This window comes from Sapajus apella, unplaced genomic scaffold (assembly GCF_009761245.1).
Source record: "Sapajus apella isolate SASKATOON/1434 unplaced genomic scaffold, GSC_monkey_1.0 scaffold39, whole genome shotgun sequence".
NCBI classification, from domain to species: Eukaryota; Metazoa; Chordata; class Mammalia; order Primates; family Cebidae; genus Sapajus; species Sapajus apella.
In genome coordinates, this window is record NW_022436979.1 from 3,369,930 (window position 1) to 3,384,104 (window position 14,175).

At 34.5% G+C, this 14,175-nt stretch overlaps 1 protein-coding gene across 9 annotated transcripts in view; it reads right to left on the reverse strand.

Annotated features, from left to right (window-relative positions):
* The window catches only part of NEK1 (NIMA related kinase 1), a 202,056-nt gene that overhangs the window by 130,123 nt on the left and 57,758 nt on the right, over nucleotides 1–14,175 (reverse strand). For 5 of the 9 annotated variants that reach the window (XM_032298646.1, XM_032298643.1, XM_032298639.1 and 2 more), the window contains exons 16-18: nucleotides 10,237–10,400; nucleotides 10,028–10,156; nucleotides 382–484 (exon numbers count right to left, since the gene is read on the reverse strand). In XM_032298646.1, the coding sequence (XP_032154537.1) occupies nucleotides 382–484; nucleotides 10,028–10,156; nucleotides 10,237–10,400 (396 nt within the window). Of the gene's footprint in view, nucleotides 1–381; nucleotides 485–10,027; nucleotides 10,157–10,236; nucleotides 10,401–14,175 lie in introns of those variants that run through there. The other 4 variants (XM_032298641.1, XM_032298644.1, XR_004275287.1 and 1 more) reach the window with 3 other exon arrangements.

The following is a 14,175-nucleotide window of genomic DNA, read 5'->3' on the forward strand; positions in this document are numbered from 1 at the left end:
GCAAAACCAAAAGAATATTGAGGGAAAAAAAACACACAGCAATCTAAGAATTTATTTCTTTCATAAGAATATCTGGGTTGCTATACCCACTTTTACTCTTTTAAAACAAGGATATGGGGATGAAATTACTCCCAATTAACCAAAGCAACAACAGAATTCCACCCTGGTATAAAAGATAGTAGAAGAGAAGGTAAATGAGTTACGATATCACAATTTTATACTCTGCAAATGACTTCTGAGTGTCTTTACTGCCTCTTATTATGCCCAGATTGTTAGATTATCACTCTTTTTACTTACACTTACCTTATTTCAGATCTTCACTTGGGATACTAACACATTCAAAATCTCAGAAACAAACAAACAAACAAACAAAAATCATACCATATGTCCTTCGGCTCGAGCTTTATTCTGCATAGCTTCTCGTTTTCGCTGCAGGAACTCTTCTACTTGTTTAGCTCTTTCTGCAGCTAGCTGCCCTTTTTGCCTAATTTGGACAAATCACAAAGTCAGCCATCCTGAACATAAAATATTCTAGAAAGTTAAAAATTACATTTATCCCCAATATTTTTTTCCCATTTCAGAATATGAAGGTGGATGAAATAAACACTTTCTCTGTGATGAAGAAATCACTACATCTATATGAACATCTACGACCTAAATCACATTCTTTATTATTTTAAACACAAGTAAAATCTATAATTCTACTCTGAATCTTCATGAGATGGTTTCTTTTACATTTATGTGATCTATTCTACTTATTTAAACATATAAAGTTATTTTAGACTACACTTAATTATAGAAGAATCTGAGAGGTTTCCCGGTTTATTTCAGAACTCTGTATCAAATATAATAAGAATCTCAGTAGCCAAGTCAAATAAAAGCAGTATAGCAGCAATTTAAAAAATGAACAAAAGGAACAAAAGCTTTACCTAAGTGTGAATTTTCAAAAATACAGTAAAAAGCTATGTTTGAATTCCCTGAATATCACAACTATAAAAAAAGTAAAATTGATAGGTTAGGGAAAAGATTAAAAACAGAGTTATTTGTTTTAATCCTGTCCTATTTTACTTTTATGTCTTTCTCTGACAATTATGCAAGAATGCAAACACGCTGATCTTAGATGACAAATAAAAGGTACAAATAACAAACACTGATTAAGCATCTACTATATATTGTGTTAGATACCATGCTAAGTATGGAAGATACAAAGATAAATAAAACCTAGCCCCAATAATCAGAGAACTCATACCATGCCATCAATTGCAGTTAATTTTGGAGGTGAAGAATAAAGATGAGCAAGTTGTTGGCTCTGCTTCTACCTGTATTTTGGCCAGTAAGGCACACAAACTTCCTAAACAGGCTTTCTTTGGGACCATAACTAAATCATGTCCTGCAAATTACATGAACTAAATCTCAGTCTCCTAGTAAGATTTAAGCATTTCTGATATTCATATACCAAATAACTGCTTCTTTTACATTTTTTGGCAATGACTACTAACTGAAACATAAAAATATTTTAAATATAAAATTAAGCTGTAAAACGTAAACATCTATTCCATAACTATGAATGACAGTGATCGAAGGTTCATTTACCTCATGTAGTACTTAAAAAAAAGATTCTTATGAAATTTCCATCATAGGAATTTTCTAGAATTAGATAATCTGTAGCTGGTTTAAAGGCCTATTACTATTGCTCTCAGATGCATCTGGATAGCTAAATCTTAATGTAGTTTCACATCACTAAATTCAGAAATGCACTTCACACATGCAATGTTGGCTTGAGTAGATGAACACAATGAATGATAAATTTGTTCATGCCTCTGTAGTGTAGCTGTGCTGTCCTCTAGCAGTCCCATTACCCACTGGAAAATTCTGAGATTAATAAGGTATATCTGTTCTGAATGCAATTTACGTCCTATAGGTATCAAAGTAAGGCTATATCCTGGTTTGCTATAGCCCATTTATATAAGGCTGGGACTGAGGAAGACAGATGAACCTTCAAATGTGATGTTCTGACATGAGATTAATAAGGTATATCTGGTCAGAATGCAACTTATTTCCTGTGTGTATCAAAGTAGGACTGTACCCTGTTCTGCCACAGCCCCATCTATGTAAGGCTGAGCTTGAGGAAGGCAGACAAACCTTCAGGTGTAATGCACTGACATAAGATTAATAAGGTATATCTGGTTGGAATGCACCTTACTGCCTGCATTTATCAAGGTAAGGCTGTATTCTGCTTTGCTATAGTCCCACCTACGTAAGGCTAGGCCTGAGGAAGACAGATAAACCTTCAGGTATGATGCTTAGACATGTTATTTGAAACTCTATGGTTACTGACAAGGCTCTTTTGGGGGGTCCTGGAAGCTTAAACCACCATCTGCAATCAGACAAGACAGCTGATCTCTCTGCTGTGTATCCTGATTGTATTAACTTCCTTCTCCTTTACAAAAGTAAAGCATGTTTGACTTCCCATCTTAAGACACTTTCTGTGTCCAGTGATTGTTAGCCTGAACTTCCAATTGGCATATGTTAAACAGTGGTTGCACAGAATTATTTTACTAGGAACCTGGTCATATGTAACACAGCTTTCATTTATAGATTTTCATACCATTTATGCATATATAATACTACTTGCTCTATGTATTTATCTGATTTATAAATTTTGTTTAATTGAACAGTCACTTCCTAAGCTGCCTGAAATAAGCAGGTTTACATTACCAGCTGCTTTCAAATACAAACTTAGTAACTGTAGTGATTTTGTTTAACACTATTTCTTTTTTCCTCTCATTTGTCAAACAAATATTGAATATCAACTATTTGCCAAATTATATGTCAAAAGATATAAAGATGAATAAAACAGAGTTCCAGGGAGGCAAGGTTGGTTTAACATATGAAAATCAGAGTGACACATGTTAATAGAATGAAGGACAAAATTTAATTAATTTTATGACTCCTTAGACTGTTTAAAAACTTAGAAACTCTGTGTCCATTTTTCATATGCATTATTGTTTACTACTTCATATACATCAAAAATAGCCCATAACTCATATGATTAGTTATCTCTAAAGTAGTACAACTGTACTAAACTATGGGCATAAACTGTATGTTTGTGCTGGGATCATGGGGATAAGGATTAAACAGTCAATTTACTTCCTGATAGTAATCTTCTTCATTAAACACTATTAAGAATTCATGTGAGCATGCTCCGTTTTACAAAAATTAGAGCACTTCTTTTGAGTTCCAGAATTATACTGCTTAAAATCAGTAAAACAATGACCTGGATTAATGATAAGGGGATGATATAAATGCAAATATAGTAAGAAATCAGGAATTGGATAGGAAACACAAAGACATTAAAACGGACTAAAGGTATAACGTACAAGGATAAGGGGCATCAAACAATGAGATAACAGAAGTATAGTGTTCTTTTGTCAAGAAATAATCACTGTGGCCAGGCACAGTGGCTCACGCCTGTAATCCCAGCACTTTGGGAGGCTGAGGCGGGTGGATCACCAGATCAGGAGTTTGAGACTAGCCTGGCCAATATGGTGAAACCCTGTCTCTACTAAAAATACAAAAATAGCTGGGCATGGTGGCACGCACCTGTAGTCCCAGCTACTCTGGAGGCTGAGGCAGAAGAATTGCTTGAACCCAGGAGGTGGAGGTTGCAGAGAGCAGAGATCGCACCAATGACTCCAGCCTGGGTGACAGAGCAAGACTCCGTCTCAAAAAAAAAAAATTATTCTAAGACAAACTTTCCTTTTTTAACCCTGACAGGAGAAGGGGAGGAAAAGGGAGTAAGTTATTTTCTTTCCTTTTTTTTATTTTAAATGCATGAAAAAGCAACAAGATTTGGCTGGGAACTTCATGTCTCATATCCATGGTTCAAATTCTTTACTGATAAAGAAAACTTAAAACTTTTGAAGGATAATTATAAATGGAATATTTTAGGAGTTGAAGATAACATAAACGTAAGTAGCACTCTAGGTAACAGATAATCTGAGAGATAAAAATGAGTAATATGGTATTAGGCAGAAGAGTTGGGGTGGTAAAGAATTATTGAAATGAAAAAATGATGTAGAAGGGTTTGTTCATTTAGCCTCCTCTTAAGGGGCATACTGTCTATGTAATGGAATGAAATTGTTGTTAGCTTTATCCAAATTAAATGAAGCAATACAGACAAAGTGACTTGGGAAAAGTACGAGCACCTTGAAAACATAAATGTTAGGAGGCACTCCATAATTTTTAAAAAGTGCCTTCAGCCATTTGAACCATACATGACTGGAGCTGCTAATATTAAAAAGCCTAATAGAGAGGTATGTTATTAAGGCACTGGATATAAGCAAAGTCAGACTGGTCAGAGTTGCTGATAAGAAAGGAAGAGGTGGCTCACGCCTGTAATCCCAGCACTTTGGGAGGCTGAGGCAGGTGGATCAACTGAGGTTGGGAGTTCAAACCAGCCAGATCAACACGGAGAAACCCTGTCTCTACTAAAAATACAAAATTAGCCAGGTGTGGTGGTGCATGCCTGTAATCCCAGCTACTCAGGAGGCTGAGGCAGGAGAATTGCTTGAACCCAGGAGGTTGCAGTGAGCTGAGATTGCGCTACTGCACTCCAGCCTGGTCAACAAGAGCGTGAAACTCTATCCCCCCCCCCCCCCCCCCCCACAAAAAAAAAAGAAAGAAAGAGGAAGAAGAAAAATAAATAATATCATAAAGAAGAAACAGGCAAATATGGGTGATTATGAAGAAAAGCAAATCTGTAAAGAGTCTTAGATGACTACAGATTTCAGTCTGCTGATTCAGTTTGAATCAAATAAAGGAACTAACCAAGAATGACAATGACATACAAATTATAAAAACCAAAAATTGTGACAGAGAAAATCTTCTATAATGCTAGTGACCACTAAACAGTACCAGACAAAAGAATCATTCAGATGGGAAGAGATCTTGGGTATTTAGTCCAAGTCATTGAATAAAGTATTCTCATATTTCCATCTAAATACCCCATGACACACTGTCATTTAAACCTCTGGTTAATACTTCCAGTTTGAAGATATTCATTAAATCCCATGATGATCCAACCTTTGAACAGCCCTCATATTGGACTGAAAAGTGTCTTTATATTTCCAGCTTGTGTCTAGTTCCTCCTCCACATGACAAGTCACCCAACTATCCTATTGTGTAAACAGTGCAGAATTACAGTGAAAGTTCATTTCCTATACTACTTTGCTTTTCAACTTTATATTTAAAAAGTTCTTTAGCTCCTAAAAAGTTAATACTGGCCAGGGGGCAATAAAACAGGCATTATCATATACCTGTTAGGTTGAGTATAAACTGGCATTTTTCTAGAAAAACTTAGTAATATTTCTTCCTAGAATCTTCATCAGGAACATAGATGACCAAATCCTTTAGCAAAATAATTGCCCTTATGAGATTCTATTTGAAGAATAAAATGTGGCAGAAAATGTTCAAAAACGTGAAGGATTACAAAGAACTTGTTATATTAGGGGATTTGTTAAATAAATCAGCACATTCAGGCACTGGAATCTTATGCATATATTAAAAAATTGAAAACAATTTTTAAGATGAGAAAAGTACATGATAACACTAAATTGTAAAAGATACCAATTTGTATGTAAGACTTGATTTTCACTAAGTGAAAAGGAAAAAAGTATGCAAGAAAATTAACCAAAGTCTTCACCAGTGACTTGCCTCGGTAGGGATTTGGAATTATTTTCTTTCCTGTTTCCTAACACCTTCCTCCTCTATGTTCCAATTTTTCTAAAACTAACCTACATCACTTAGCAATCAGAAAAACAATTTTTTAAAAAGTGCCTCTTGTGATTTTCCTTCAGGTTTTCTTTTTTACTGAGCAAAAAGGAGAGAAACAGTTGACTAAGAACCCGATATGAAAGGACAATAATAAGATAGTTAGCTGCTGGTATTTTTAAAACAGAAATTCTTGAATTCAGCAAAAGAAAGAATATTTAAAAAGAATCTGAGAATGAGAGGAAGGAAAAAAAAGATTAAATGCCTTTCAGTCAAGCAAACACTGAAGAAGAAAGGCAACAGTTAAATTTGGAGTAGAGACAGTTGCTGTTCCACGTCAGTGAAAAGGTTACAGTGTGTATCTAAGACAATGAGTATTAAGAAAGAGATCACGAGAACATTATACACATAGTAATTAAATCATTTCCTTACAAGTGATTGCCAGCTATGAAAGAAAAGGGCATTTTTATTCTTATAGCAAAATATAATAAAACATAGCTGGTTCAACATCTGAAAATCAGTTAATATAATCCATCATATCAATAAGGTAAAGAAGAAAAATCATATGATCCATCGATACAGGCAAAAAAACCCCAAAGGCATTTGACAAAATCCAACACCCATTTCTGATTTTAAAAAATCTCAGAAAACTTAGAGAAAAACTTCCAAGATTTCATAAAGAACATCTACAAAAAATCTACAGCTAACATTATATTTAATGGAAACTTGAAGCTTTCTGGCTAAGACTGGGAACAAGACAAAGATGTCCTTTCTGAGCACTACTTTTCAACATCATATTGGAAGTTCTAACTAATGCAATAAGACGAGGAAAGAAAACAGGTGTACAGACCAGAAAAGAAGAAATATAACTGTCTTTGTTTGCAGATGACATGATTGTCTACGTAGAAAATTCAAAAGAATTGCCAAAAATACCCCTCCTAGAAAAAGTGATTATAGCACAGTTGCAGGATAGGTTACTAAACAAAAGTCAATTGCTTTCCTATGTATAAGCAATGAATAAGCAGAATTTGAAATTAAAAACACATTATCACTTACATTAGCACTCCCCAAAAAGTAACATATAGCTACAAATCTAAAAATATGCACAGATATGAGGAAAACTACAAAACTCTGATGAAAAATATCAAAGAACTAAATAAATGGAGAGATATTTCAGGTCTAATAGGAAGTATTGGAAGATCAAATATTGTCAAGATGTTAGTTCTTCCCAAGCTGACCTACAGATTCAACACAATCCCAATCAAAATCCTAGCACGTTAGTCTGTAGATATGGACAAACTGATTCTAGAGCTTATGTGGAAAGACCAAAGAACCAGAATAGCCAACTCAGTATTGAAGAACAAAGCTGGAGGACTGAAACTACCCGATTTCAAGACTTAATATAAAGTTACTATAACCAAAACAGTGTGGTACTGGTTAAAGAACAGACAAATGAATCAGTAGAACAGAGAGCACAGAAATAGACCAACATAAAAATCCCTTGTCAACCGATCACTGACAAAGGAGCAAAGGCAATTCCAAGGAGAAAATATAGTCTTTTCAAGAGATGTGTAACAACTGGGCATCCACATGCAAAAAAATGAATCTAGACACAGACCTTACATCTTTCAGAAAAATTAACTCAAATAGATCACAGACGCAAAGACAAAACATGAAACTATAAAACTCCTAGGAGAAAACCCAAATGAACTTGTATACGGTGATAACTTTTCAGGTGTAACACCAGAGACACAATCCATGAAAGAAAGAACTGACATGCCAGACTTCATTAATAATAAAAAAAAAATTCTGCTCTGCAAAAGAGAATATTAAGGGAATGGAAAGATAAGCCACAAAGAAAAAGAAAAGATCTGCAAAAGACATACCTGATAAAAGACTGTTATATGAAATATACAAAGAACTTTCAAAACCCAACAGTATAAAAATGAATTTAAAAATGGGCAAAAGGCCTGAACAGACAACTCATCAAGAAAGATATACAGATGGCATGAGACATATGAAAAAATGTTCAATATGTCATTAGGGAATTGTAATTAAAACGAGATACCACTACACACTGATTAAAATGGCCAAAATCTAAAACACTGGCAACACTAAATGCTGGAGAGGATGTGGAGCAATAGGGATTCTCAATCACTGCTGGCAAGAATGTATAATGGTATAGCCACTTTGGAAGACAGTTTGGTGATTTCTTACAAAATCAAACATACTCTTAAGACATGATCCAGCAATCATCCTCTTGGCATCTTTTAAAATACTTAAAAACTTATGTCCACAAAAAAAACCTATACACCAATAGTTGTAGAAGCTTTATTCATAACTGCCATAACTTAAAAGCAACCAAGATATCCTTCAGTAGAATAATGAATAAAGTGTGGTATATCCATTCTAGCTGGGCATGGTGTCTCATGCTTGTAATCCCAGCACTTTCCAAGGCCAATGCAGGAGGACTGCTTGAGCCCAGGAGTTCAAGACCAGCCTGGGCAACATAATAAGACCCCATTTCTACAGAAAAGTAAAAAATCAGCCACGCATGGTGGCAAACACCTGTAGTCCCAGCTGTTCAGGAGGCTGAGGTGAGAGGGCCACTTCAGCACCAGAGGTCAAGGCTGCAGGCAAGCCATGATCATGCCACTGCACTCCAGCCTGGGTGACAGAATAAGAATGTGTCTCCAAAAAAAAAAAAAAAAAAAATTACAAAAAAAATGTAATGTACCGTACATAGATCATAGATCCAATGGGATATCAGTCAGCGTTAAGAAGAAATAAAGCGTGAAACTATGAAGATATACAAAGGTACTTTAAATGCATATTAGTGAGAGAATCCATTGTAAAAGACCACATACTATACGATTCCAAGTATAGATATTCTAGAAAAAGTAAAACTATGAAGGCAGTAAAGCAAACAGTGGTTGCCATGAGCTGGGGTGGAGGTTGGAGGGAGGTGGAGCACAGGGGATTTTTAAGGGAGTGACATTATTTTGAATGATAATACACTGGTGGATATTCATAATTATACATTTGTCAAAAGCCATCGAATGTATAATACCAAGAGTAAACGCGAATGTAAACTATGGACTCTGTGTGATAATGGATCAATGTTTGATTGTAACAAACATTATCACTCAGATGAGGATGTCGATACAAAGGTTATGATGTGTGAGGAGGGGGTAATGGGAACTCTGCACTTTCCTCTCCATTTTTCTGTGACCGCAAAATCACTCTAAAAATAAAGATTTCTAATTAAAAAAATATATATACCAGAAAGATAAATAATTCTGGAGAATAAAAGCCTTCACAAAATTTGTCTCACCATTCATCAAAAATGTGCATATGTGTACGTCTATAACCTTCCTTTCTCAAAAAACATAAGCTTCATAGCTCAGGTTTCTGTATACAATTTGTAATGTGTATATAAATGTTAACTTACATTTACCTTAATTATCTCTGCTCAAGTACATATTAATCATCTTTTATAATGGAGGGAGGGAATCAAAGATTTTTATAACAACTGACAGTATTCTCCTTAACATCAATATAAGGAAAAGACAATGTGATTAAATTTTCACAAAATGTTATCTGTTCTTCACCAAAATATTTTATAGAAGAAACAGGAATGTCAAAGAAAACACATATACATACTTAAGAAAAAAAGAACTATGCAAGTTACAGTCACTGACAGTTAGCATTATTAAATGGAAGAAAAATATTAATGATTAATAAAAGAAATATTAATTCAATGGAAGAAAAGAATATGACGAATAGGATCACAGTTATAAATCAGAGGTGAATGTGAACAGAAAGCATGCTAAGACAACAAAGAGAAAAGCAGGCTCTGAAGTGACAGAGAAAAGGAAGACAACAATGCACTGGGGCTCTGCATCAACTGTGGTTCCATTTAGATTTAGATTAAATCCTGATTTATTTAAAGCAAGTTGGTGATGAAACATTATAATTATGTTGGCACAAAATTATCACACATTTCTTTAAATAGTATATTTAGTCTAAACACACAAATAAGACACAAAAATCAGGCTAAACTGGAGAGCTAGGTGCTTTCCACAATGTAATCAAGGGCCAAATTTGCACCTGAGAAAATTACTGTACCCAAGAGGCAAAAAAATATCATATGTGAACAATGGAGAAAACATCCACAAAGTGTAGATACTAGGCTATATATGACAAACAACAAAATTACACACAAGGATGAATTCATGGATCATCACAGTCCAACCTGTTTGCATTGGCTTGTTTAGACACCGCCTTCAATCTTTTCAAAGTTTTTCTAATATCAGCATCAGGGAAATGGTGATGACCTGCAGCCCCATAAGGAAATCCTGGACGAACTCCAGGCAGAATTCCTCTGTAGATAAATACGCACAGTGACTTTCATTACTATCTCAGAAGCAAAGCATAAGCAACTTCTGCAGAACATAGCCATACCTTTCGGGAAGAGCTCGAGCATATATTTCTCTTTTCCATTTAGCTTCATTATCTTCTGCTCTTTGTTGCTGCATTTGATCAAAAATGGCATGGTAATGTTCATACTGTCCTCGAGAAGAAAAAGTTGATGGGGCTATAGTCCCTCCACTGCCAAAAAAAGGAGCCTAGGAATTAAACAAAGAGCTCTCACGTGTTTATCTCATAAGGCCTTACAGGCCTGCACTAATCTCAAAAGAAAGAGTAAATTTCAATGCTTGACTTTAAAAAAGTAATTACTTAATATGAACATACTAAGAAATCTAAAGCCTAAAGCAAAATATTTTCCTATTATAACTATTAACAACCAAAAAGTATTGTAACTGACAATAAAGCATAATTTAATGTGACAAACAGAAACAGCAAAATGTCACTGATTTCATGTAAATATGGAAAAATCTGGTCTTAAGATTTGAAACAAGCTTCCAATATCCATTTCATGTAATTCTGTTCCATTAAGTTTACGTACAGCTTACAAGTAAAGGAGAGCCTGCTTTTATATAACACTCAGAATTATATTGAACAAAAACATCTGCATATGGCTTTTAATATACCCCAAATCCTTAAATTCACCAACCAGATATGAAGGTCTAAACATTATTAAAACATGTTCTATATGTCTATAAAAGAGGCAAAAAGTCATATCTATCTTTAGTTTCCAAATAAGTTGGGAAAAACAGCCCAAAATTAGAAAAACTTTCAAAGAAAAAAAAAAGGCCGGGCGCGGTGGCTCACGCCCATAATCCAAGCACTTTGGAGGCCAAGGCAGGTGGATCACCTGAGGTCGGGAGTTCAAGATCAGCCTGACCAACATGGTGAAACCCCATCTTAAAAAAAAAAAAAAAAAGAAAGAAAGAAAGGAAAAAAGAAAAACTTTTAATTCTGCGGTGAACAAGTGACAACAGAGAGATTCCAAAGTAGTAAGTAATGAGCAAATTCACAAAATAGTAAAAAAAAAAAAAAAAAAAAAAAATCAACAGTAAAATCTTTATTTAGAAAAAAGGCCTTGTGGAAAGATACTGTTTAATCTGGTCTCAATAGCAATGTAAGGAGAGTAAATATGAGCCAAGGCATGAAAGTAAAAATAAGCCATATAAGTATATACTTAGGTATGGAAGGTGGAGGAGAAAAGAAGTATGATTACAAACAGAAGGAAGGGAAATAAGGAATATCAAGTTTGGCTATAAACGCTTGGTATAGGTAAATGCTATCAGCCTTGGGTGTTTGTGTTCAAATAATAAATAACAATAGAAAGCATTTAAAAAGTTTCTAGCAGCAGTAGCATATCGAAAGAGTTTGAAAGGTCAATAAGTCAATATTATGCATGGTAAGCAGAAATAAGAAAGTAAGGCAGAGGAATTAATTAGAAGGATGTTGCTGCCCTGACACCAAGCCAAGAAGCCTAGAAGTAAAGAAAGCCAGTCAATGAAAACTACATGCTGAAGGAAGTGTGGATTCTCTGTAGGAGCGACAAAGAATAAAGCCAAAGACTTAAAGACTCAACCACAGAGACATAAGAACTCATCCACATGGAAAACTCACAGCAAAAAAAAATAGAGATGCCAGAAAAGGATAAGAGTAAAATTAAATAAAAACTATAATGCTACGGAAGTCACGGTGGAAGAATTTCACTGAGAAAAGGAAATCAGTAACTTCAAATGCAAAGGTCAACTTATTTGAACTTTATCTGAGAATAAGACCACCAGATATGACTAAGGCTGAGTGGATGGATGCCTTTAAAAAACCATTTTGTGAGAGTGTGAAGTGATGAGAACAGAAGCCACAATACTGAGAGTGAAAAATGGGAAACTTCCAGGTGCTAACATCTTAAGGAAAATGTCTGGTTAAAAAAAGAAACAAAGGCCAGGCGCGGGTGGCACATGCCTGTAATCTCAGCACTCTGGGAGGCCAAGGTGGGTGGACTGCTTGAGCTCAGGAGTTCGAGACTAGCCTGGGCGACTTGGCAAAACTCCATCCCAACAAATACAAAAAATTAGCTGGGCACAGTGGCATGTGTCTGTAGTCCCAGCTACTCAGGAGGCCGAGATGGGAAGATCATCTGAGCTCAGGAGGTCAAGACTACAGAGAGCTGTGATTCCACCAATGGGTGACAGAGTGAGATCCTGTCTCAAAATAATAATAAAAGAAACAAAGAAAAATATCAGAATCCAATAAAAGAAACTTCAGTGTAACCCAGTAAGATAAAAGTTGTTTTAATATTTTATAAGCTGCACACTATTTTATAAGCAAGCATGATTAAAAAGCAATCAGTACATGATAAATATAATTGATTAAAGATGTTCAAATAACAAGTGATGAAAACTGCTAGAACAGAAAACTCCAAGGTGGTCCTTACATACATCCTCAAAATGTACATCTGAAGTCAAGAATCAGAATTCTGTTATAAAGTGGTCAGATTTCCTGCAAAACTGGTTAATTTTTGAGTTTAGTCCAATGCCAGGATCACCTTAATTTGACTGAGTGTTCCATTTCTTTTTAGCAAAAACAAAGGCATGTAGACATCTCAGAAGATGCTCATACTCAAAATAATGTCAAAAATACTATATTAGAATGCTGATGCAATATGTTTGAGACATAATTTATATACGATAAAAATTCACCAATTATAAGCAAGGGTTGATGAATTCTGACAAATGTATGCACTCACATAACCACTACCACAAGCAAAAGCATATCCATTACCCTAGAAAGTTCCCTGTATTCCTTTGCAGTAAATGATCCCACTGCCAGCAACCACTAATCTACTTTCTGTCACTACAGGTTGGATTCACCTCTCCTATAATATCATATAAATGAAATAATAAATAAGTACTCTTTTATCTGGTCTCTTTTACTCATAAGTTTTTAAGACAGATCCATGCTGCTGCATGTATAAACAGGCGATTCTTTTACTGCCGAATGGTATTCCAATAGCTTTTCAAACAAAAGATACACTTCCTCCATATTATGATCACCATAAATGTGGACTACATCATTTTTCTTAAAACACATTCATAAAAGACACATTAAAAGTAGATAAAACAAAGAAGTTCCAGATTTTGCAGATACTAAATAATCAAAAACATTTATATTGGATATTTATACTGTGAATAATAATGACTCTTATTTAGAAGTATGTAATAATAGTATTAGTTTTAAAATACTTCCTTTAGTTTTAGTTTTGCTTTGTCTTTATTTTGGTGATCTCCTTAATTTTATTCTTGTAATATTGAGCCTCCAGGTCCTTATCAACTATGTAGAAATCAAACAGCCTAACAAGTTAAAATATTTCAAACTCAATGAGGAATATAGAAACCAAGAATTTCCTTTAAATCATGGAAAATAAATTGTTTTATTAATCCTCAATGAAAGCATTACAGAAGTTTATAAAGTGACACAAATCTATTCAGCACACATTATCTAACTATTGAAAATTGTCTCAGTTATCAAACAACATTAATAAAACTGACTAATGCTATATTAGACATCACAGGAAAAAGCATTTTATTACACAAAAGGTATGTACAATGGGAGAAGAAAAAAAATCATCAAAACTTCAATGCTAATCATGGACTTGATTAAAAAAATGCTTGAAGGCCTACAATGTGGTAAGCTTGCTTTTTCCAATCAGATAAGATATGAGGTTAGTTATTTTAGGATGGACCACATTCTGAGTCATTCCTGACCATTCAGGAGGCAGTAAGTTAAAATTATATTACTAAAAACACTGTATAATCTATATTAACACAAATTTGGAAAACGTTACTCTAATGAATTATTAATTTGATGTGAAAAACTTCTGCGTCTCAAGAGACTAAAAAATAAATCTGTAAATCCAGGATAGAATGTGTATGTCCAGATAAAACAAAGCAAACTTTTATTCAAATTATAACTTTCGGGGAA